The sequence below is a fragment of the Fukomys damarensis genome, unplaced genomic scaffold (genome assembly GCF_012274545.1).
Source record: "Fukomys damarensis isolate Sample0158 unplaced genomic scaffold, DMR_v1.0_HiC HiC_scaffold_34, whole genome shotgun sequence".
NCBI lineage: Eukaryota > Metazoa > Chordata > Mammalia > Rodentia > Bathyergidae > Fukomys > Fukomys damarensis.
The window spans coordinates 22,585,213-22,607,861 of record NW_022900946.1 but is presented as its reverse complement, the minus strand read 5'-3'; the positions used below and the strand labels follow the sequence as shown (position 1 = coordinate 22,607,861).

The following is a 22,649-nucleotide window of genomic DNA, read 5'->3' as shown; positions in this document are numbered from 1 at the left end:
AAAAAAAAAAAAAAAAAAACCACAGTGGGCAGTCGCAGTGGGCGTATCGAGGGTCCCAGAGGACGTGTGGCTCTGGGAGCGGGACGCCCTTCAAGGAGAGGAAGCCTACCCACGGAGCCGCTGTCGCCCGGGTATTTGATCCCGGCCTAGCTGGAACACGAGGCGTAAGACCGTCTGGTCCACCCCGGCCTGGGGCCTCGCGCTGACTGTCCATCCACAGAATGCTTCCAAATAACATGCAAACTGCCTCCTCCAGCGCTCAGACAGGCGCGCATCAGAGATCCTGGCTGGACTGAAGACCCTGTGAACTGAGTTTTGGAAAGAAGCTAGGAGGCTTTTTCCTGTGGTCTTCAGTCAGTGGTGTGTGTGTGTGTGTGTGTGTAGGTGGTGGTGAGCACCTATCTGCCTAGCCCCACACACAAAAGCAACGTTTGTCCTGGGATGAAATGTTTACTGCCCTGCGAGTGGACGGGGCTGCCTGAGAATGAAGCCACCTCCTGTCTTCCTGGCCCTGTTGCCTGGAGAGGGGCTCAGGGCTGACCAGAGTTGGGATTAGAGCCCCCACCTGACCTCTCTTCTCAGCCTCCTTGGGATTCTACGTCTTCAGCCCCCTGTGTCCCTGTCCTGCCTAATTGGAGGGAGTATACTTCCTCTTCCAAGTTTGCTCTATTCCTTCATCTCTTTCTCAGAGGGTGGCTCTGGGGTCCTTCTAAGGCCGACCTTAGCCTCAGATGCTGCTGTCCACTGTCCACTGGAGAACAGGAGTCAGAAATGCGCCAGAGGCAAGCTTGCTTCCAGGGAGCATTTCCTGCCTCCCTGGTGGTCACAGCTCAGCAGGACCTCTGGCCTTCCTCAGATGCCCTCTCAGGGGAAGCCAGCTAGCTCAGTCTTGGGCAGCTTTTGGCCATTGCCTGAAAGAAGCCCCGGGGATACAAGGCCCTGGGTCAAGGAGTGGGCACTGGACTTGTTCCTTCCAGAGCTGCCCTGCACAAAGGCAGAAGCCTGGTGATGTCTGGGCCCTGGCAGAGAAAGCCAGTCAGGGAGACATGACATGGTAAGACAGTGGCAACTCCAGCCCCTCCTCTTTATTTATTTAGTTTTTTTTCCCATACTGTGGATCAGACTTAAGACCTTGTGCTTATTAGGTAGCTTCAGTGCCACTGAGCTAAATCCCCGGCCCTAAGCCCCTCCTCTTTTAAAGGGGGGCCCACGTGGGCCCAGGAGAGGACCCTGGTGGCTGTGAAACCAGATGGAGTGCAGCGGCGGCTCGTTGGGACTGTGATCCAGCGATTTGAAAGGCGAGGCTTCAAACTGGTTGGGATGAAGATGCTGCAGGTATCAGTCCGGGACCTGTGGTCCATTCTCAACCCTTCGTATCTCAGCCTGGCATTGGCAGTTGCAGGGGTGGGGAGGTATCTGTTCTGTGCTGGGGGTGCCAGTCCATGTGGGCATTATCTGCAGGGTACCCTGAGGTCGGGACCAGTGGGAAATTCATCTCCAGGGACTTCTCTTCTCCCCCAATGCTACCCAGGCACCTGAGAACATCCTTGCTGAGCATTACCAGGACCTACAGAGGAAACCCTTCTACCCAGCCCTCATCAGCTATATGAGCTCTGGGCCTGTGGTGGCCATGGTACAGTTTGGTAGAGGTCGTGGGGGTGGGGGTGGGTATGTTCTCCAAGCAAAGGAGAACCCAAGGATTGAGCCCAAGGGCTGCTGGTATTCCTCATCCTCTGTGCTGCAGGTCTGGGAGGGATGCGATGTGGTCCGTGTCTCAAGAGCGATGATAGGACACACTGACTCCACTGAGGCGGCCCCTGGGACCATCCGGGGAGACTTCAGCATCCACATCAGCAGGTATAGGCGTCCCTGACTCAATCACCCAGGGCAAGTGTTTGGGGTGGCAGCCTGCTCCTAAGTCACAGTCACATGATTTGCTTAGCTAAAGGTGAAGTCAGAAGGAACTTGATACTGGATGTCACAGCTGACTGACTAGGATGGCTTTCTCACAACCTTTTCACAGAGATGACACATTCCCTTGTGTGTATGTTCTTTCATTATCTTTTATTTGCCTGTCTTGCAGGCACCTGAGGGGTTGCCATGGGACAGCTTCCGGGGAAAGGAAGCTGCTAGAAGTTGGGATGTGGACTGGCCCCTGAGGTTGTGGGTAAAAGGCTGAGGCCAGGCTGGAACACAGTTTTCTAGCTCCTGTTACTCTTTTCCCCTTTGCACAAACATCTGCTTGCTCCCCTAGACTGAGGGAGCCTCAGGGTGCACACTCAAGATTGAGCCTCACCTTTGCCACCTGTTACCTGGCACAGGAATATCGTCCATGCCAGCGACTCTGTGGAGGGCGCCCAGAGAGAGATCCAGCTGTGGTTCCAGAATAGTGAGCTGGTGAACTGGGCAGATGGGGGCCACTACAACAGCAGCTGCCCAGCCTGAGGGCTCGTGTCACGCTTGGCACTCCACGGTCCAACCAAGGACCATCTACCTCCGTCAACAAGAACTCAATCCTACACCCATCCTGTTTCTCCTCAACCACTTCCTTGTTTGCCTTCTACTCTACCCCAGCGCGCAGGAGTCAGTGCCAACTTTATGTGCCTTTTCTGTGTCCTAAGCCAGCACAAAATTAGACTAAATCCTTCTGTACCAAAGTGCCAGACAACCTTTGGGGTACCTTCAAAGGTAACCTCCCCTGCCCCAAAGGAGAGACATTAAAGTTCATTGCGTAGAACGGAAGTGTGCTCATGATTTCTGGCATCTCTAAGACAGCAGTAATGGTGTTATGCAAGTTGTAAACAGTAAAGTGGAACCTCCCACGCTCAAATATGGAGGAGGGAATGGATCCCTGACTTTGGTGAATGTGTGAGCTAGGCAGGAATCCAGGCAGCCTGAAATCTGGGGCAATCAGAGCTGAGCTCCTGATTGGTGCCATCCTAGCCACCACCTACTGGGTCTTGCTGAAGGAGGGTGGCAAGGGATTGGGGGGCGGCGGGCAGCTAAGCCCACTTTTAAGCATAGTAAGCCCGACTATAATCCTTTCATCTTCATGGTTTACGTGTACTGAAGGGGGCTGCCTGGCATCCACTTATTTTCATGTTGACATGAGGATCACACTTCATACTTGGGTCCTCAAGTCACATCTTTATGGCCCGGATAGCAGACAGATTATGAGGCTGATTTGGCCATCAGCCTTTGACATCTGGTGACATGTTCAGGTCCTGGGGTTCTTGTCCCGAGTGGCTATGACAGAGCTAATGTGCCGGTCACTTTAGGACCTGGACCTGGTGCTGGCAGTGTGAAGGCGCGCTTCCTTGACTCTAATTCCCTCCTCTGTGTTCATTTTTTGCCCACCAAGAGGCAGGTCCAGGAGGTAGGGCCTTCTGCATCGCAAGCGCAGCCTTAGTCAGTGACCGAGCGTGGGATGCAGCCAGCTTCAACCATTGCACCTTGGCGCCCAGGGCGCGAAAAGGACTAGGGGCAGGAACGCCTGAGCCATTGAGCGCCCCACCACCACCGAGCAAGCTTCCCTTTGCTTTACGCGGTGCCAGCGAGGCCAGAGCCGCTGCGTGCAACCCCGCCCACTTCCAGTCCCAGGAGGCTGTGCGCTGTGGTGGGAGGGGCATCCTTGGGCAAGATTCCGGGAAGGGCGGATGGGGAAGGCGTCCGTGTGGGAGGGGCGGCGCCTGGGGGCGGGGCTCCCCCGTGGTACTGTCGCGCGCGCAGTGTTGATGCTGCTTGCTTCTTTCTGTGGCAGCGGACCTGGTGGTTCTCAAACACGAGAGAATACCGCTGTCCCTTCCCTCCTCGAGCGCCATGGAGCAGCCTCCCGACGTTGAAGAGGACAACTGCCTCCCTGATTACCGCTACCTCTTCTGCCCGGACCTGCTCCAGTGAGCAGGAGCGGGGCGGCCCGGAGCTCGGGCGCGGGGCACCAGAGAGGGACGCAGGGCAAGGGAGGGGTGGGCTGCGGCTTGCGCGAGGCGGGCAGTCGGGATGGCGGTCTTGGGATCCTTATGGTGAAGCCTGCTTCTGACTTGCTGGCCTAGAGATCCTGCCAGGGAGAGGAGCGGAAGTGTGGGTGGAAGTTGTAGGTTTTGAAAACTGGTCTCAACTTTCTGAGTAGAGAATTTTAGGTTAAAATCGTTTTTCCTGAAGGCCTAGAAAGCTTAGGAATGATAGGCTTGTTTAGTTTTGTTTTTTGAGACAGGGTCTCACTATGTAGTTGAGACTGACCTGGAACTCACTAAGTAGCCCAGGCTGGTCTCGAACTCACAGCGATCCTCCTGCCTCAGCCTCCCGAGTATTGGGATTACAGGTGTAAGCCTGACAGATAGGCTTTTAAAAAAACGTTTTATTTTCTTACAAAATCATGCTAGGTTGAAGGCCCAGTTAAAGGGGTCAAAGTCCCTGTGTGTCATGTGGTGCCCCCCTCCCCTGCTACAGTTCCTGTCACTCAGGCCAGTCCTTCAGTTTGTCACCCCCTAACGTATCTGAATATGTTATCTTATTTAAATAAAAAATTAAGCCGGGTGTGTCGGTGCACGCTTATAATCCTAGCACTTAGGAGGTTGAAGCAGGAGGAACATTGCAAATTTGAGGCCAGTTTAGAGTACATAGTGAGTTCAAGGCCAGCCTAAACTACATAGCAAGACCTTGTCTCAAAAAAAGAAAAAAAAAATTAAAATGACATGTAGAGAAAAACACTCATTTTTTTTTTTCTTTTTGTTTGGTACCAGGGATTGAAATTGGGACCTTGCACTTGCAAGGCAGGCAGTGGCACCACTGAGCTAAATCCCTGGCCCAAACACTCATATTTTGACATACTCAAATCTTTGCCCTGTGAGAATGGAGTAAATTATTACGATGTAATTTTCCTTTTGGCCAGTAACGCTGCCCAAAAAATGTTCTGCCCTGGGTGAATTCCTACACCCCAGCTACACTGCTGTCAGTTAACAGTGACCTTTTATTTATTTACTTAGACACAGGGTTTCTATGTAGTTTAGGTCAGCCTTAAACTCACTGTGTAATCCAGGCTGACCTTGAACTTGGAGCAATCGTTTTGCCTCAACCTCCTGAGTGCTGGGATTACAGGGGTATGACACCATGCCCTGCAACAGTGACCATTTTAAAGAATCTCGGTTTTTTTTTTTTTTTTTTTTTTTTTATTCCCATGGACCAGGGGCAAAGTGGCTTTTATCACTGGTGGCGGCTCTGGGATCGGGTTCCGGATTACTGAGATTTTTATGCGGTAAGCATTGTTCTAGGGCTCTCTCTGTTACTGTTTCCCCTTACCTGGACCCTGCTGGAACGAGGGACTCTGGAGTCTTCTAGAAGTCTATGAGACTGTGTGGTTCTGCCTTAGGACTTTCTGGGGCCTCACAGAGTGGGTTGACAGACCCTTGTGCCGCGTAGTACCCAGTATCTCGGGACACAGATTCTGTGGCCTAAGCCATGTGTCAGAAACCATCCCACCAAGCAGAGTTAGGCTGAGATGGGAAAGAAGGGCCCTACTCCTTTCCCCAAGCCCTTAGTTTTCAATTTGAGTCTAACAGGAACAGGCTTTGGGACTCATGGTCCCAGGTAGACTCATCTTTGGAACTGATGGCCTTACGCAAGTTGCTTTTCACTAGAGCATAGCTATTCTAGTGTCAGGGGCCCTTTTGAGGATTAGATGGGACACTGTGGCTCCTGTGAACATGGTCTATGGCTATTTGCCCCACTGTTGTCACTGTGGGGCTGAGTTTGCCAGGTGGGCAGGGAAACAGCCTGCCTCAGAATGGACTCCGTCTTTCCTGGCTCCCCAGGGAGGGGGATTGAGGCGTGCAAGTTTGAGTCAAGGGACCCAGCAGGCTCCCTGTGGCCTCTCTGCCTCATATATGGTGTTGTGGCAGGTCTGCCTCCTGTATGTCTGGGATACCCCTGCCAGAGAGGCCCAGTCCAAAAACTGAGGAGTGGGCAACCGTGGCACTCACCTGAGGCCCCTCAGTCTGCTCAGCCCTGCTTGGGCCCCTGTGCCTTCTCCAGCCATACCTCGGCCCTTGACATACATCCCTACTGAAGAAACCCGCCTTCCACCTGCTGTTCTGAGGCCTGCCATCTCGCTTTGCAGGCATGGCTGCCAAACAGTCATCGTCAGCAGGAGTCTGCCAAGAGTGTTGACGGTGAGAGGGCCTGGACGGGCAGCCTGAGCTGGAAGTGTCCTGAGGCCCAGGGGATGGTAACACCAAAACTTGCTTTGCTCTCAAAAATGGAGCCTCAGTGGACACCCTTGGCTTCTTATAAGTCTGGTTATTGGACTGCCATAGTGGCACACAGCTATAATTTCAGCTACCCAGGAGGGTGAGATAGGAAGATGGCAAGTTTGAGGCTAGCCTGGGCAACTTAGCAAAACACTGTGTCAAAATAAAAATTAAAAGCGCTATGGATATAAAGTGCTCCTAGGTTTGATCCCCAGGACAGGGAAAAAAAAGTCTGGTTACTGGGTCCTATGAGGATCCTTAGGTTGGGGGATAATTTGGCCCCCACCAAACTCAGGATTATGAAAGTCAAAAGTTGTCAGCCTTGCCAGGTGTGGTGGTGCACACCTGTAATCCCAGCACTCAGGAGGCTGAGGCAGGAGGATCGCTGTGAGTTTGAGACCAGCCTGGGCTACATAATGAGTTCCAGGTCAATCTCAACCACATAGTGAGACCCTGTCTCAACCCACCCCCCAAAAAATGGGCAAAAGTTGTCAGCCTTGCTCTTTACCTGGAAGGTGTATCTCATTGATGCCATCACTGGCTCTAGGCAGGGACTGGATGTCAGCTGAGTCTGCCTTTGACCTGGAAAGATGGTTGAGTAGGTTGATGAAGAGGGACAAGTCTGGGACAGGTGGCCTGTGGTGGAGTGTGTAGAACATCTTACGAATGTCATAGCTGAGGGAGTAGCCAGCCACGTGTTGGCTGTGACTTCTCAGCGAAGTACAGCAGCAAACCCAGGTGCCAATGGAACATAGACACATTGTCTTTATCGGGTTCTGAAGGTCAGTGGTGCAGGCCCAGGTTGCTATGTTGTTTCTCACCTCTTCCTGTCTACCTTTCAGGCTGCCAAGAAGCTGGCTGCTGCCACTGGCCAGTGCTGCCTCCCTATATCCATGGATGTCCGAGATACCCCAGCCATCATGGCTGCTGTGGACCAGGCACTGAAGAAATTTGGCAAAATTGATATCCTCATTAACTGTGAGTTGGTGTTGAGCAAGACCAGATGGTTGGAGGACCCAGAGCTCTGCCCTTGGGGCAGGGACAGTGCCAGAGAACTGAGGTGCCTGTGGTGGCTGAGCTGTAGCTAAGGCAGGAGCCAGGCTCCCAGTGTCTGTCTTGGGCCCATCTCTGCTCTTTCTAGATGCTCAAGTGGATCCTCTTGAACGTGACTGACTTCCCTGTGTCCTCAAATTCTCACTTTAGCTGGATGTGGTGGTGCATGCCTGTAATCCCAGCTCTGGGAAGTTGAGACAGAAAAATTGCAAGTTCAAGCCCAGCTGGGCAACTTAGCCAAAATAAAAATAAAAAGAGGGCAGCAGGAGATGTAGCAAAGGCCCTTGGGTTTAATCTCCAGTACTAAAAAGAAAAAAAGAAAAATAATAGAGCCAGAATATGGTTCAGTGGTAGAGATTAGGAAAAAAAAAAAAAAAAAGCACAGGCCAGGGATGTAGCTCAGAGGTGCTGTGCCTGCCTGGCAAGCACAAGGTCCTGAGTTCAATCCTAGGTACCGGGGGAAAAAAATGGCATAGTCATGGTATTGAGAACCACCCTAATTCATTATTGCTTCATCTTAACTTGGTAACATCTACAAAGACCCATTTTCAGAAAAGCATGGTAGCTCACAGCTGTAATCCCAGCATTTAGGAAGCTGAGGCAGGAGGATTGCTATATATAGTTTGAGTCTATCCTGGGCTACATATCAAGACTTTGTCTCAAACAACAAAGAAGAGCCAGGTGTGGTGATACATACCTGTGATCCCAGCACTCCAGAGGCTGAGGCAGGAGAATTGGTGCGAGTTTGAGGCCAGCCTGGGTTACATACAGAGTTCGAGGCTAGCCAACCTGAACTATGTAGCAAGACCCTGTCTCAAACAAAAACAGAAAAACAAAGAAGACCCTGTTTTCTATCTTTTTTTGGGGGGGGGGCAGTTGAGACAGGGTCTCACTACGTAGTTGAGACTGACCTGTCACTCACTCTGTAGCCCAGGCTGGTCTCGAACTCACAGCAATCCTTCTGCCTCAGCCTCCTGAGTGCTGGGATTACAGGCGTGCGCCACCACACCCGGCCTGTTTTCTAATTAGGTCACATTCATAAGTACTGAAGGTTAGGACATCAACCTCTTTTCGGACGTTAGCATAATATCCTGTCTTACTCTGTCATCAGGAGTTTGTCCAAGTGCCTGGTCTCCTACCCTGTCCATTTGGGACCAGCAGTGCCCACAGTGCATTGACTCTTGTACATCCTCCCATTGGGGCCTCTGCCCACCCAGCGCCCCACCATCCCAGGACTGACTGCCTTCTGTCATCTTCTACTCCGTAGGTGCAGCTGGGAACTTTCTGTGCCCTGCCAGTGCGTTGTCATTCAATGCCTTCAAGACTGTAGTTGAAATTGACACCATTGGCACCTTCAATGTGACTCGTGTGCTCTATGAGAAGTTCTTCCAGGTGGGTGTTCTCTGGATCTCGGCCTTCCTGCCTGCCTGCCCCTCACTGCCCCCTCCTTTTGTGTGTTGCAGGACCATGGGGGAGTGATTGTGAACATTACTGCAACCCTGAGTCTCCGGGGGCAGGTGCTGCAGGTGCACGCAGGCTCTGCCAAGGCTGCTGTGGGTATGATCCCCCTGGTCTGCCCACGTGGGTTCCCAGTGGCTCCCTCTGCTGACTGTTTTGGAAGCTGGCAGGCTTCACATGAGCCTGAGTCCACTTGTGGGCCACAGAGAGGCGTGGCCTTGGCCCTGAGCCGTCACTGCACCAGCCACCCGAGGCAAAGTGGCTTTGCATATTTCCCCTCCTTCCATGCAGATGCAATGACACGACATTTAGCTGTGGAGTGGGGTCCCCGGAATATCCGTGTCAACAGCCTTGCGCCTGGCCCCATCAGTGGCACAGAGGGGCTCCGACGACTGGGTAAGCCCGTCTGGGAATCCAGGCCTATTGTGTGTCTCCGAGCCCAGGGCACAGGCCATCCACTGAAGCTTCCACAGCCCTGGCATGGATTGAAAAGCCATTCTGTGTCCTCTTCCTAGTGAACTTCTCTTTTTGTTTTTCCTGCTCCACTCTGCCTTATTGGTTCAGAGGAAGAGCTGGCTAGAAAGGGTAGAGAGCCCTAGAGTCAGGGGTTCTATAAGGCCTGAGCCTCCTGCTGCCCTCTAGGTGGCATCCAGGCCAGCCTGAGCAAAGAGCTCCCTCACAGCCCCCTGCAGAGGATGGGAAACAAGACAGAGATCGCCCACAGTGCTCTGTACCTGGCTAGTCCTCTGGCTTCCTACGTGACTGGGATCATGCTGGTGGTGGATGGTGGGTGCTGGCTGACATACCCAAATGATATCAAGAAGCTGATGACTTTGGAATCCACCTCTGCTAAGCTCTAGGTGAGGCTCTTCTCCCACTTCTCGGGGTCACCTGTGTCCTTGGACGCTCTTGACTGAACTCTAGGCTAGGCACCCGTAGCCCAATAGGCCCACATCCTACCCCAACTATGCAGGAGGCTGGCATAATGTTTCTGGGACTTCCCCAACGATCTCTCCCCAAGTCTCTGGCAGCTGTTAGAGGGATACAACTTTTTGTTTTCAGTTGGTGTTTTGTTTTGTTTTTGAGACAGGGTCTCACTTTGTAATTCAGGCTGGCCTTGCACTCACTGTAGCCCAGCCTGGCCTCAAACACATGGTGATCCTCCTGCCTCAGCCTCCTGAGTGTTGGGATTACAGGTATGCCCCACCACACCTGGCTGATTTTTTTTTTTTTAAGTTTTGAAGGCAGAGTCTTGTTATATAGTCCAGACTAGCGTAGAATTCAGAGATCCTCCTACCTCAGCTACCTGAGTGCTAAGGTTTTTGTTTTTTGTTTTTTGTTTTGTACTGGGATTGAACTCTGGTCCTTGTGCTTGCGAGAAAAATACATTTTCTTAAAAAGATAATTTTTTGGGCCAGGGATTTAGCTCAGTGGTGCCACCGCCTGCTTCGTAAACATAAGGTCCAGAGTTCAATCCCTGGCACACATGAAAAAAAAAAAAGATAATTTTTTTTACTATAAAAATACTTAGGCATGAGCCGGGTGTGGTGGTGCTCACCTGTATTCCCAGCACTTGGGAGATTGAAGCAGGAGAATCGCTGTGAGTTCGAGACCATCCTGGGCTACATAGTGAGTTCCAGGTCAGCCTCAACTACATAGTGAGACCCTGTCTTAAAAAACAAAAAAACAAAACAAAACAAAACAAAAAACCTTAGGCATTGGATTTTGGCAGGGGGGTACTGGGGATTGAACTTGGGACCTTATGGAGGCAGGCTGTAGCACCACGAAGCTAAATCCCCGGCCCTTAGGCATTGGCTTTTTGCATTTTTAATTTTTTTGTTGTTGTAGGACTGGGGATTGAATGCAGGTCCTTCATGCTGAACTATGTTCCTTTTTTTATTTTGAGACAGGATCTGGTTAAATTGCCCAGGTGGCCTTGAATTTGAAGATCCTCCTGCTTCAGCCTCCCACAGTGCTGTTCTTACCCACATGTAACACCATGCCCAGGTGCAAAAGTTTTTGCAAAGAAAAGGAAGAGGATTAAAAAAGAATCATTGTAACCCTATCATTTAGAGCTGGGGTTGTGCTTCCCATGTGTGTTCTCTGTCTCTCCTGAGCCTGGCTGCTCCTATGCCCTTTCTCCTTCTGTCCAGGCCCCTTTGCACAGAAGAAAGGGCAGGGCAAGCAGCAGAGCCTCATGATCCCCAACCCCAGGAACCCTGATTGAAGGGTGGTGTGGCCCCTGGCCACCCTGGTGGGAGGGGAGCATTTATCCCTCTGGCCCCCTTAGCCACGTGGACCCTTCTTTTCCCTGAGTTACCAGCTTGTTGCTACTCCAAACCCCAACTGTATTCAGGCTTCTTTGCCTGAGCAGGAGACAAAATGTAGTATGTGATGCAGTTCTACTCCTGCCTCATTTGGCAAACATGGTATTGTCCTCCTTGCAGCTGCTAAGCTGGCTTCCCTGGAGCTTCATTGCAACAGATCCTATCTTGCAAAGCAGGAGAGAGCATTATGCGTTTGACTCTGTGGCCGCCTTGCTGCCGCCATTGTAGCTGAGGTTCCTTCCTACCACGTGTCTGCAGCACACCTGGTGTCCGTTCTGGCCAGCCTACCAGGAGTGTACAAGTGTGGCCTCTGAGGGGGGATTATGGCTCATATCTAGATGTCTTCCCAAAGCCATATAGAGGTGCTTCTTAGAGGTGACTGGATCTAGAATGTGTGATGTTGGGATTAAGGGTGTCCCACCCTGAGTGTGAACACTGCCGAATGGAGCATGAGGGACAGAAAGAAGGCCTGCTGCTGCTTTGCTGCCTCCTCCCTGGCCTGCTTTGGCATGGACTGTTTCTCCTCTGCGATGTCCTTCTGCCCTACCACCCTGACTTGGAGCCAGCCAACTATAGACGAAAACTTCTATAAACTGTGAGCTGAAATAACTCTTCTCTCCTTTAACTTGGGTGTCAGGTATCTTGTCTCAATAACAACAAAAAAGTAAGTAACACAGGGGGTCTTGAAAAAAAGGAGCTTCGTATCATCATGAGGTCTGAGCCACCCACGGCAGGAGGCTTGGGTTTGCACTTGCAGGCTAGTACATTGAGTGCTGCAGTGAACGTTTTTCACTCACTACTTCAGTCAACTTTTACATATGACAGGTAAAACCCTGGCAGTGGAACTGTTAAGACAAAACTGAACATTTTAGTGTTTATTGCCAGGCTGCTTTCTCAGGTGGTCTTGTCAGTGTAGCCTTGCCAGCAGTTGACCTCCTGTCCTTGCCAGCCCTGGGCACCACACTTGCCAGTTCAGTAGGTTGTAGAACCGCATCTTCTCTGCCCTGTGGCACTTGTGGAGTCCACAGGGCAGATGAGGCGCCTGGGAGCCCACCTGTGCCAGCCCAGCACAGATGTGATGGAAAGTTCAGTGTTTCCCGCCTCACCCTTCCGCTGTCATCCCAGGGAAGAGATGCCCTGTCTCCCAAGCCTGAACCACTCTGCAGACTCAAGAGCAGAGGAAAACTTAGGTGTCTGATGAATTGGTCTTCATGCTTTTTTGTTTTGTTTTGTTTTGTTTTTTGTTTTTTGTTTTTTGTTTTTTGAGACAGGGTCTCACTCTAGTTGAGACTGACCTGGAACTACTATGTAGCCCAGGCTGGTCTCAAACTCACAGCGATCCTCCTGCCTCAGCCTCCCGAGTGCTGGGATTACAGGCGAGTACCACCTCACCCGGCGGTCTTCATGCTTTCAATGTCTAGTGATCTAATAAATTCAGAGGATATAATGAAAGGGGGGGCTTCACCCGTAGCCTGGGGACCATGTTTAGGATTGTGTCCAGAGGACACAGGCCCCCGTGTGAGAGAGGTTGTGGATGTCTTCTACCCATGCCCTGTGCCTTCCTGAAGCTGGCCCCAGCATGCAGGCTGATGAGGCCCCAAAGAACCTGCAGGTCTCAGCCCCTTAAACCTGGCTGCCTGTCTTTACCTCTGAATCTCACAGTGGTATTTCATTCCAGCTTCCCTTGATGGCCAGGACCGGAGTGCCCTGGTTGCCCAACAGAGAGGGTAATGGAGTGGATGATACTGTTTGTGCTAATCCTCTCTGGGGAATAGGCCCCTGAAAAAATGGGGTACAGGCCTGGGCAAGGCCCTGTATGAGCCATGCATCTCTGGGATGAGCCAGAAAGCCAAGTGTAGTGTCCCAGTTACTTTTCTCTCTTTGCTGAGACAAAATATTCAACACCAAAAGTTAAAGGGGGAAAGGTTTATTTATCTCAGTTTGTAGAGATTTCAGTCCATAATCAGCCTGCTCCAAGGCAGTGTGGCATGGCAGGCAGGCATTGCAGAGGACAAGCAATTCATGGTGGGCAGAAGATAGCAAAACAAGCAAACAAGGGGCCAGACAAGCCTCTTTCTGTCTCTTATATTGTATCCAAATTACCAGGACTAGGCTGGTGCCAAACCAACCAGTGGTCATCATACCCTTCTTAATCCCAGCATTGCACTGTGAATCAGTCAAACACTCTCGATCCAGCCACCTCTGAAAAAGCCCCACCTGTGACAGAATGAGACTTCGAGGAGACACCTAGACACAGGCCATAATTTGGTTTGGGGGAGCTAACTGTCACAAGAGCCACTCAGAGAAGCATGAGTTAGTGGCCTTGACCCCAGTTTGGGGCCTGGCTAGGTAGCTCAGAGGAGCCACACAAGGAAGAGGTGAGCTCAGCCCCTTGTTGAGGGACAAGGCTCACCTCTGCAGGGCAGAGAGCTGGGTCTTCGGGTAGCTGCCGCATCCCAGAAAATTCTGTTTGCTCTTGGTCAGTTCCGTCTACCATTCGGTGCTTCTGCATAGAGCTGGCCTTAGGCCTCACTACTACCCAGATGACCCTGGTTATCTTAGTTTCTTTCTTTTCTTTTTTTTTTTTTTTTTTTTTTTTTTTTGTGCCAGGGATCAAACTCAGGACCTTGCACTTGTGAGGCAGGTGCAGTGCTACTGAGCTAAATCCCCGGCTTAGTTGCTTTCTTGTTGCTGAGACACAATACCTAAGACCCACAAGTTAAAAGAGGAAAGGCTTATTTGGGTTCTGTCTGTAGAGGTTTCAGTGCATAGTCAGCTGGCTCCAAGGTAGGGAGAGGAAGATTGCTTTTGGCATGGCAGTCTGGAACCAGAGGAGCAGGAATCAAGGGAGAAGGGGAAACATACATCCTTCCAAACCACACCCCCGGTGACCCAACTCCCCCAACCAGGCTTCATCTCTCAAATCACCTTTAGCTATAAACTCAAGATGCATCCACTGATGAATGTCACACCCCTATGATCCAGTCACCTAAAACTCCACCTATGAGTAGATGAGGCTTTGGGGGGACATCTAGATATAAACCATAACAACCCTCATTCCTGGAAGGACCCTGCAGCCCCTGTGTCCTTTGGCCTTTACAAATGCAGGGGACTGAGGAGGAGGCCCAGGATCCTGCCTGACAGAGAGAACTCAGTTGTTCCATGTGGCTCTGTCTGCTGCTTAAAGGTTATGGAGGCCAGAACAACACAGTGCTATCAGCCACCAGTGAGGCCAGCAAATAGGTCCTTGTGAAGTTGTTGAGGAAAAGCCCCAAACATTAAAAAAATATTTACTAGGCTGGGGCTTTAGTTCAGTGGCACAGCACCTGCCTTGCAAGCACAAGGTCCTCAGTTTGATCCCTGGCACCAAAAAGAAAAAAAGAAGTTGCTAGGTGGCTGGGGATGTTGGCACATACCTATAATCTATACCTATAATCACTCTAGGAGGGTGAGGCAGAAGAATCACAAATTCAAACCCAGCTCGTGCAATTTAGTGACTTAGACCCTGTCTGAAAATGAAAATATTTTCAAAAAAGGCTGGGGAAGTAGGGTCAGAGATTTAACTCACATCTGGCACCACACCTGCCTTGTAAACCCAAGGTCCTGAGTTTGATCCCCAATACCAAACCAAACCAAACCAAAAGTGACCATAGGACCAGAGATTTAGCTCAGTGTTGCCACTGCCCCCCTTGCAAGCTCAAGGTCTGGTGTTTGATCCCTGGTCCAAAAAAAAAAAAGCTTAAAAAAAAAAACTATGTAAAAAAGGCTGGGGAGCAAAAGCTCTGGGTTCAAGCCTTGGTACCAAAAGAAAGAAAAAAAAAAGGTGTGCTGTATCTGTTGAATGAACAAACCAATGAATCCCATCTTATTTACCCCTACCATATTGTGAGCCACATAGGTTCATTCTTTTCTTTTTTCTTTTTGTTTTTTGTTTTAGTTTTTTGGTACTGGGGATTGAACTCGGGACCTTTCACTTGCAAGGCAGGTGGAACTACTGAGCTAAATCCCTGGCCTTTTTTTTTTTTTTTTTTTTTTGGTGGTACCAGGGATCGAACTCAACCTTTGCGCTTGCAAAGCAGGTGGTGGAACCACTGAGTTAAATCCCCGGCCCTGTTTTGTTTTTTTGATACAGGGTCTTGATATATAATTCAGGCTGGCCTTGAACTCACTATGTAGCCCAGACTGGCCTTGAACTTGCTGTGATCCTCAGCCTCAGCCTCCTGAGTGCTGAGATTACACCACCATGCCCAGCTATCATGTAGGTTATTTCTGAGACTCATTACGATCCACAGGCTGCAATGAATATTGGGTGTGTTCATCTTTCAGAAAGCAAAGAAAATCTTAAAATTACCCAAAATAAACAGTGCTAATTTTGGGGATTTCCTCTGCGGACTTCTGTTGCCATAGCAACCTGACTTGGTACATGTATGCCACAAGCCCCTGGCACAAGGGCCCCCATGTGGGATTCTCCCTGGGAGGTTCCCTCGGACCTTGGGGTCCCCTTATTCCCTTCCCACCCCAGCACTGTGATTCTTGCCAGGGTTAGACCACCTACTGGGGCACGAGAGACAGGCTGAGCATGACCTCATTCAGACATTTGCCTCCCGCCATGTGGGCACTATATGGGTACCAAGTGACGGGGCCCAGAAAAGTGTAAGCTGACCCTCCTGGGGAGATGTTGATATCTCTGCCATGGCTTCCTGTCCTCCCTTCTGCCTGTACCCACGTGCACTTGCTGACAGTCAGCCTGGGAGAGCGATGCGATGAATCCCAGAGAACCTTTTGAAGCCAGCGCATACTTCTCACTTTTCCTGTCTGCCTAGTAGTGGTCAGGCCCTCCCAGGATGCAGTCTGGTCAGTGAGGGGCTTTTTGTCTGTCCTTGGCTTTGCACCGAGGCCCACGTGTACTGCAGCTGGGTATCGGTATCCTCCCAAGGAGTGGGGCCCGTGGGCTCTCAAGATCAGGGGTCCCTGGCTGGCTTCAGCTCAGGGCTGGGGCATGGGTCCATCGGTCACTTCCCTCAAGACGCATCAAGTGGTTCTCTTAGAACCACGCTGCAGACCCACTCTGACCCTTTAGATCCAGAGAGAAATATTTGGGGAGGACCCTGGGTCCTTCATAGTCTCCCTCCTAGAGGTGGTGTACTGGAGCTCTGGAAAGAAACTTTTGTTTTGTTTTGTTTTGTTTTGGTACCGGGGATCAAACTCAGGTCCTTGCTCTTGCAAGGCAGGCGGCGGAACCGCTGAGCTAAATCCCCGGCCCAAGAAACTTTTTTGGGGGGTGAAGAAACTTTGGTACTGAACTCTGGGGCCGGAGAGTGAATCTTCCTTCTTTATTATTATTATTGTTAGGGCCAGAGAATGAACCTTCCTTTATTATTGTTTTGGTGCTTGGGATCAAACTGAGAGCCTTGCGTATGCTAAGCATGAGCTCTACCCTTGAGCCATACCCACAGCCCCTTCCTTCTCTTGCCCTGCTTGGCTCGCTGATCCTGCCCCTGCCACTCAAGGCATCAGTCCCCGCTGTCTTTTGTACAAGTCAAGCTGCCTCCCGGAAAGCAACACGATGCCCTCTGTCGGTCATGTTCAGATCACTGTGGAAAGATGCAGATTCCCTCTGCTTTGGTCAAGTTTTGGCTCTTGTTTAGTAAATTCATCTTGAAAATGTGGCAGCTCCATTGTAGCCGCTACTTGGGGAGGAGCTACTTCTCAAATGGTGTGTTTAGTGGTCGTCCACTGGGTTCTGACTCACACTAGACAAAGTCACTACAGACTGACGTTCAGCCAAGCATCCTGATTGAGCTTGTGTGTATGTGTCCTCTCCTGTGACTAGATGTGTCTCAGGGTCCCGGAAAACCCAAAGGGCAGTTGCAAGATGTCAGGAAACACCAAAATAAGAAATAAGAAACATTTGTTGAAAATACAAAGAAGCCCTAGGTCTGGTGGTACACACTGATAAACTCAGCTACTCAGGAGGCTAAGGCTGGAAGATCCAGAGTTCAAGGGCAGCCTGGTCTTAGGAGACCCTGTCTCAAAAAAAAAAAAAAAAGAAAAAAGAAATGCAGGGCTGGGGATTTAGCTCAGTAGTGCCACGGCCTGCCTCCGTAAGGATCCCAGGTTTGATCTCCGGTACCCACTCCCACCCCCCCCAAAAAAAAAGAAAAGGAAAAAAGAAATGCAAAGAAGTAAATTTTAGGTGGGTCCAGTGGTGCCCCCCCCAAAAAAGTTTTAACTCTCTCAGCATCATGTGTAACCTGGAGTTACCTGGAGGAGGACAGGTGTGAGGCCCACTAGACCTTTGCCATCCTGAGGCAGAAACTGACAGGATGGTGGCAGTGGTGGCCTGCAAGGATGTGTGGTGGGTTTGGAATGTGAGCTCTGGGGTGGGGGTGGGGGTGGGTGACAGCAACTTTAGGGGAAGATGTTAAAACAAGAAAGTCATCAAGACCTCAGGCTGAGTCAGGAGGGATTAAACTGTGCCTTACAAACTCATGTTCTATTTTTACTCTAGAATGTACTTTACTGGTTTGAAGGTGAGAAAAAAAAAAAATCCTTCCCACTGAATAAAATATCAGTAAACACAAGTCAGGCTCCGCACCCTCCCCTGCTGGAGGCCCCAGGGAGGTGTGATCTGAACCTAAAGTTGGCTTCTCACTCACTTTACTTGTTGGGTAAAAAATGTATTGTGTTCTGAAGATTTGCTTAGTGTATTTTAATTTTTTATTTATTGTGGTACTGGGGATCAAACTTGGGACCTTGTGCTTGTGAGGCAGGTCTTAGTATATTTTAGATGCACTAACCATACAAACAAAGAGTAAGTATGGAAGTAATAGGTATGTTAATTTACTTACCTATAGTATTCATTTTACAACATATATATATCAAAACATTGTATACCTCAAGTATAGACTAATTTTTTTAAAAGTGTGCCAGACTTATTCAATAGAATATAAACTGTACAGCCACTTTGGAAACCAGTGTGACAAATTCTTTCTTTATATAGTATTTTTAAGCTGGGAGTGGTGACATATGCCTGCAGCCCCAGAACTCTGGAGGCTGAGGCAGGAGGATTGCCATGAGTTTGAGGCCAGCCTGCGTTACGTAGTGAGTTTAAACTCAGCCTGAACTACATACCTGAAGTACTACTTTTACACACACACATACATATACATACATACATACATATATGTATTTTAAATTTATTTTCATTTTTTTATTTTTATGTATTTTTTATTGATGCCTGTTAATTTTATCAAACATTGGGTTTTGTCCAGAGGTGGTGACACACGCCTGTAATCCCAGCACCTGGAAGGCTGCAGCAAGCCGATCACCTGGGCTACCTAGTGATTTCAAGGCCAGCCTGAACTGCATAGTGAAACCCTGTCTCAAAAAAAGACAAAAAACAAAACAAAGCCCTACTGAATGCATGAGCCCTTTGAGGGACATTATAGATCTCAGTCATCACATAAATGTGTAATACACACAGGAGATGCTTCTTTGGCTGGGGTTGAGGGGTGAGGAAATAACGAAGTGTGAACAGGAGTCAGAGATGTGGGGACCTGGAGGTGGCCAAGTCCAAAAGAAAATTGGAATTGGGTGGAGACAGTAGACCGCACCAGAGCTCAAAAGGGCTGTCCATGGATGAAGGCTCTTGAATTTTTTGTTACTTTTTGAAAAAAGACTCCACCTCTTCATTTTACACCGGGCTCTGCAGGTTCTTCAGCTGGCCCTGGGAGAGTGTGTCTGGTTCCGGATGCTTGGATTGAAGGGACCCGTGTCCAATCCGGTGGCATTTTCAGCATGGTGGATGGGTCTAGGGATGAAAGTGTGGATAATTTTTCCAAGCCAACAACTCAAAGCCTTAGAGATAGAGTGCAGCCATAAGGAGGGGCACCTTTGTGGGAGAAGAGGCTCTGGGAGAAGGGACTGACTTGCCTGAAAGGTGGGAGCAGCTGTGGGCCCTGGCCGCACCCCATCGGATGGTCTTGTTCCTCTGCACCCTGGCCCTCATGAGAGGCCTGTAGCAGGTCCCTTCCTCCCAGAGCTCAAACCCCAATCAGCTCCCACTGTACCCTGCTTGAGCCTCCCACCTGGATCACTGGCCAGCTCTACCTTGGACTGAAAGCTCTGAGCTGCAGGGCTCCCTCAGAGTTCAGTCCTACATGGTCCTGGACAAGGGAGGACCCCATAAGGACATATCAATAATGACCTGTGGGGATAGAGGTTTCCTCAAAAGTGCCACCCCCATTCCTTTATTCTCAGATTTGAGTTCCTTGCCAGGCATAGTAGGGCGCACCTGTAATCCCAGTACTTTGGAGGCTGAGGCAGGAGAATTGCTGTGAGTTGAAAGCTACATAATGAGTTCAAGGATAGCCTGAACTACATGGTGAGACCCTCATGGGGGAAAAAAAAGCACATAAAAACAACAAAAACAGATTTGGATCCCAGTATCTCCATACTTATGACATCTCCTCAAATCCCATTTGTTTAAACAAACTGTTTTTCTCCTCACTACTAATGACTGAACCCTGGGCATCAAACATATATCACAAGTGCTCTAGCCTTGAGCTATACATCCTCAGGCCTTTACATTTTGTTTGTTTGTTTGTTTATTTTTTTGAGACAAGTTCTCACTGTGTACAATCCAAGCTAGCCTTGAACTCAACATGTTGCCCAGTGTAGCCTCAAACTTGTGGTGATCCTCCTGTGTTAGCCGCCTGAGTGCTGGGGTTACAGGCATGTACCACGGGGATGGAATTCAGGACCTTATACTTGTGAGGCAGGCAGTGGCACCACTGAGCTAAATCGCTGGCCCAACTAGAGAATTTTTTGGGAGCGGGGTGAGACACGCTCTCACTATGTAGTTGAGACTGACCCGGATCTCATTATGTAGCCCAGGCTGGTCTCGAACTCACAGTGATCCTCCTGCCTCAGTCTCCCGAGTGCTGGGATTACAGGAGTGTGCCACCATGCCCGGCTGTTCAACTAGAGAATTTTTAAAGGTCGATTTTTGCCAGGCATGATGGCATATGCCTGAAATCTCAGCACTTAGGGGGAGCTGAGGCAGGAGGATCACTATGAGTGAGTTTGAGGCCAGCCTGGACTACATAGCCAGACTCTGTCTCAAAAAAAAAAAAAAAGGTAATATATAGTTTTAAAATATTAATTGCTATGATTTGGTTCTTATAAGTTATCTAAATTAATTGTCTGTTCTTGGTACTGGGAATTGGGCTAAGGACCTTGTGCTTGCCAGGCAGGCACTGTGGTGCTGAGTTACATCCCAGGTCCTAAATTTGATTGTTAAGGTAAATAAATGCCAGGCAAAACTCCTCTGTGGCTGGGAAAAACAAACAAACAAACAAACAAACAACAACAACAAAAAAAACAGCTAAGTCAATTTGCTTCAGTTTTCTCCACTGATGGATTTTTTTCCACTCTAGTTTTTCCAAGAGTCTTACCCCAGCAAATATTATTAAGTAAATTGTGATGATATATAATTAAATTGGTTATGATTAAGAGTTTAAAACTTTTCTTCTTTTTGGGGGGTAGCAGGGATTGAACTTGGGACCTTTTGCTTATGAGGCAGGCAGCAGAACCACTGAACTAAAACCCTGGCTCCTGAAGTTTAGAAGTTTTCTATGGCTAAAGCAACAAGATTTTCTTAGGCTATTGAGAGGCTCTTGGCGAAATTTATACAAACTAGATTAAGAAACAAAGGTTTTGGGCCAGGGATTTAGCTCAGTGGTTCTGCCACCTGCCTCACAAATACAAGGACCGGAGTTTGATCTTCAGTACCAAAAAAAGAAACAAAGGTTTTATATCTCACTAAGATAATTTCTTATGTTTTCCACTGCTAGACTTTCGGTTACTTAAAATACTGTTCTGTCAAGCACGGAGGCGCACCCCTGTAATCCCAGCACTCGGGAGGCTGAAGCAGAAGAATCACCATGAGTTTAAAGTTATCCTTGACTACATAGTGAGTCTGTGTCCAGCCTGAACTACATAGGAAGACCCTGTCTCAGAGGAGTGAGGGAGCAGCTGACAGGGTGCAGTCTGGTAGTCTTGTGGTTCCCCTCAAAGTCCTGGGATCTGCGGCTCTGGGGGACTCCCTGGGCCCAATGGTGGCAGACAAATGGGTGCATTCTCATGGATGAGAACTGGGGAGAGCCGCTGGAAGGAGAGCGGATGCTGGAATTTTATGCTCCATGGTGCTCTGCTTGACAAAATCTTCAACCAGAGTGGGAAAGTTTTGCTGAATGGGGAAATCTTGAGGTTAACATCAGAAAAATAATGTCCCAGAGGAGACAGGGCTGAGTGGATAGTTTATCGTAAGTGCCCTTTCTACAACTTATCATTGTAAAGAAGGTGAAATTAGGTGTTTGAGGGTCTAAGGACTAAGAATGATTTCCTAAACTTTGTAAGTGAAAAAGAATGAAAGCGTAAGCTTCTATTTCATCGTGGTTTGGTCCAAGTTCCATTCTGATGAGTAATGTGTCAGCACTATTTCGGCGATGTACATTAGGACTTGCTATGACTTTTACTGAAGACCTGGGCCTGCTAGTTTGAGGATTCATACATAATTTTTGTTTCAGCAACTTTGCTTTCAGGACCATTATTAGTTTTTTTGGGGTACCGGGGATCGAACTCAGGTCCTTGTGCTTGAGATGCAGGCAGCAGAACCACTGAGCTAAATCCCCGGACCTCAGGACTGTTATTAGGACTTTGTGTGATGTCTGTGGGAAAAGGACAAACCATAAACATATTCTGCAAAGAAACCATTACCAGAATTGTCTGAACTTTAGGAGGGAAAAATGGTGGAGGAACAAGAGGCTGGTGAAAAAGATGTTTCAGGAGAGGAAGCAGGAAGTAAAGAAGGAATAAAGACTTTCCACAGAGTGCCATAAGACAGTGTCCCATAGGTCCATCTTTGGCCACAGATAAATCCTAAGTTTTATAAATATCTTAATATTGTGGTTTTGAAAAAGACAAAAAACCAATCATTTCGTCTTAAAGTGAACTATGGCTCGGAGTGATGGCATGCAACTGTAGTCGCAGCACTTGGGAGGCTGACACAGGAGGATCACCATGAGTTTGAGGTCAACCTGGGCTACATAGTGAGTTTAAGGCCAGCCTGACCTACATAGTGAGATCTTGTCTCAAAAAAAACAAAAAAACAAAAAAACTGATTTGTATATTGCAGAGTTTAGTCTAGATTGTCATTGGATTGAACATTTTCATTCAGAAATAAAAACAAGTACAAAAATTTGAATTATGGCCAGGCGTGATGGTGCACACTTGTAATTCCAGCACTCGGGAGGCTGAGGCAGGAGGATCGCTGTGAGTTCAAGACCAGCCTGGGCTACATAGTGAGTTCCAGGTTAGTCTCAACTATGTAGTGAGACCCTGTCTCAAAAAACAAAACAAAAAAAGATTGAATTATGGTTTAAGAACATTGTGGTTTAAACAAATGTTAATTTTGGAAAATCTGGTGCCAGATTTGTGTATGTCGTAATAACCTCTTTCAAGTCTGAGTTGAAAAGTTGTATTTCCTAAGATTTACAGTTTT

General features: G+C 49.0%; 2 protein-coding genes and 1 pseudogene across 5 annotated transcripts; all 3 read left to right on the top strand.

The window, feature by feature from the left end:
* The first annotated feature begins 7 nt into the window (after positions 1–7).
* Positions 8–2,521, top strand: Nme4 (NME/NM23 nucleoside diphosphate kinase 4). Of its 3 annotated transcripts, XM_010620609.3 has the most exons (5): positions 8–360; positions 1,202–1,335; positions 1,532–1,633; positions 1,745–1,857; positions 2,255–2,414. In XM_010620609.3, the coding sequence occupies exons 2-5, from the start codon at positions 1,321–1,323 to the stop codon at positions 2,388–2,390; spliced, it is 366 nt and encodes a 121-aa protein (XP_010618911.1). In that variant the 5' UTR covers positions 8–360; positions 1,202–1,320; the 3' UTR covers positions 2,391–2,414. The 3 variants fall into 3 exon arrangements, with proteins under 3 accessions (XP_010618911.1, XP_010618912.1, XP_010618910.1); XM_010620610.3 differs by having other exon boundaries at positions 8–1,335; positions 2,322–2,521; XM_010620608.3 differs by having other exon boundaries at positions 8–1,335.
* Positions 2,522–2,698: 177 nt separating this feature from the next.
* On the top strand, positions 2,699–10,821 carry Decr2 (2,4-dienoyl-CoA reductase 2). 2 transcript variants are annotated; one of them, XM_010620611.2, is made up of 9 exons: positions 2,699–3,896; positions 5,186–5,254; positions 6,116–6,167; positions 7,088–7,223; positions 8,566–8,690; positions 8,762–8,855; positions 9,048–9,152; positions 9,399–9,616; positions 10,667–10,821. In XM_010620611.2, exons 1-8 carry the CDS (start codon positions 3,820–3,822, stop codon positions 9,614–9,616), a joined length of 876 nt encoding a protein of 291 aa, XP_010618913.1. In that variant the 5' UTR covers positions 2,699–3,819; the 3' UTR covers positions 10,667–10,821. The 2 variants fall into 2 exon arrangements, with proteins under 2 accessions (XP_010618913.1, XP_010618914.1); XM_010620612.2 differs by having other exon boundaries at positions 10,663–10,821.
* A 10,242-nt stretch (positions 10,822–21,063) lies between these two features.
* LOC109117919 lies at positions 21,064–22,202 on the top strand (annotated as a pseudogene).
* The last annotated feature ends 447 nt before the right edge of the window (positions 22,203–22,649 follow it).

Bases quoted from the DNA above. Each gene is read 5' to 3' on its own strand.
- Decr2 (XM_010620611.2), top strand. From the start codon at position 3,820: ATGGAGCAGCCTCCCGACGTTGAAGAGGACAACTGCCTCCCTGATTAC. The intron at 8,691-8,761 runs GTGGGTGTTCTC...TGTGTGTTGCAG, and splicing joins TCTATGAGAAGTTCTTCCAG to GACCATGGGGGAGTGATTGT. The intron at 8,856-9,047 runs GTATGATCCCCC...CCTTCCATGCAG, and splicing joins CTCTGCCAAGGCTGCTGTGG to ATGCAATGACACGACATTTA.
- Nme4 (XM_010620609.3), top strand. The intron at 1,634-1,744 runs GTACAGTTTGGT...TCTGTGCTGCAG, and splicing joins CTGGGCCTGTGGTGGCCATG to GTCTGGGAGGGATGCGATGT. The intron at 1,858-2,254 runs GTATAGGCGTCC...TTGCTCCCCTAG, and splicing joins TTCAGCATCCACATCAGCAG to ACTGAGGGAGCCTCAGGGTG.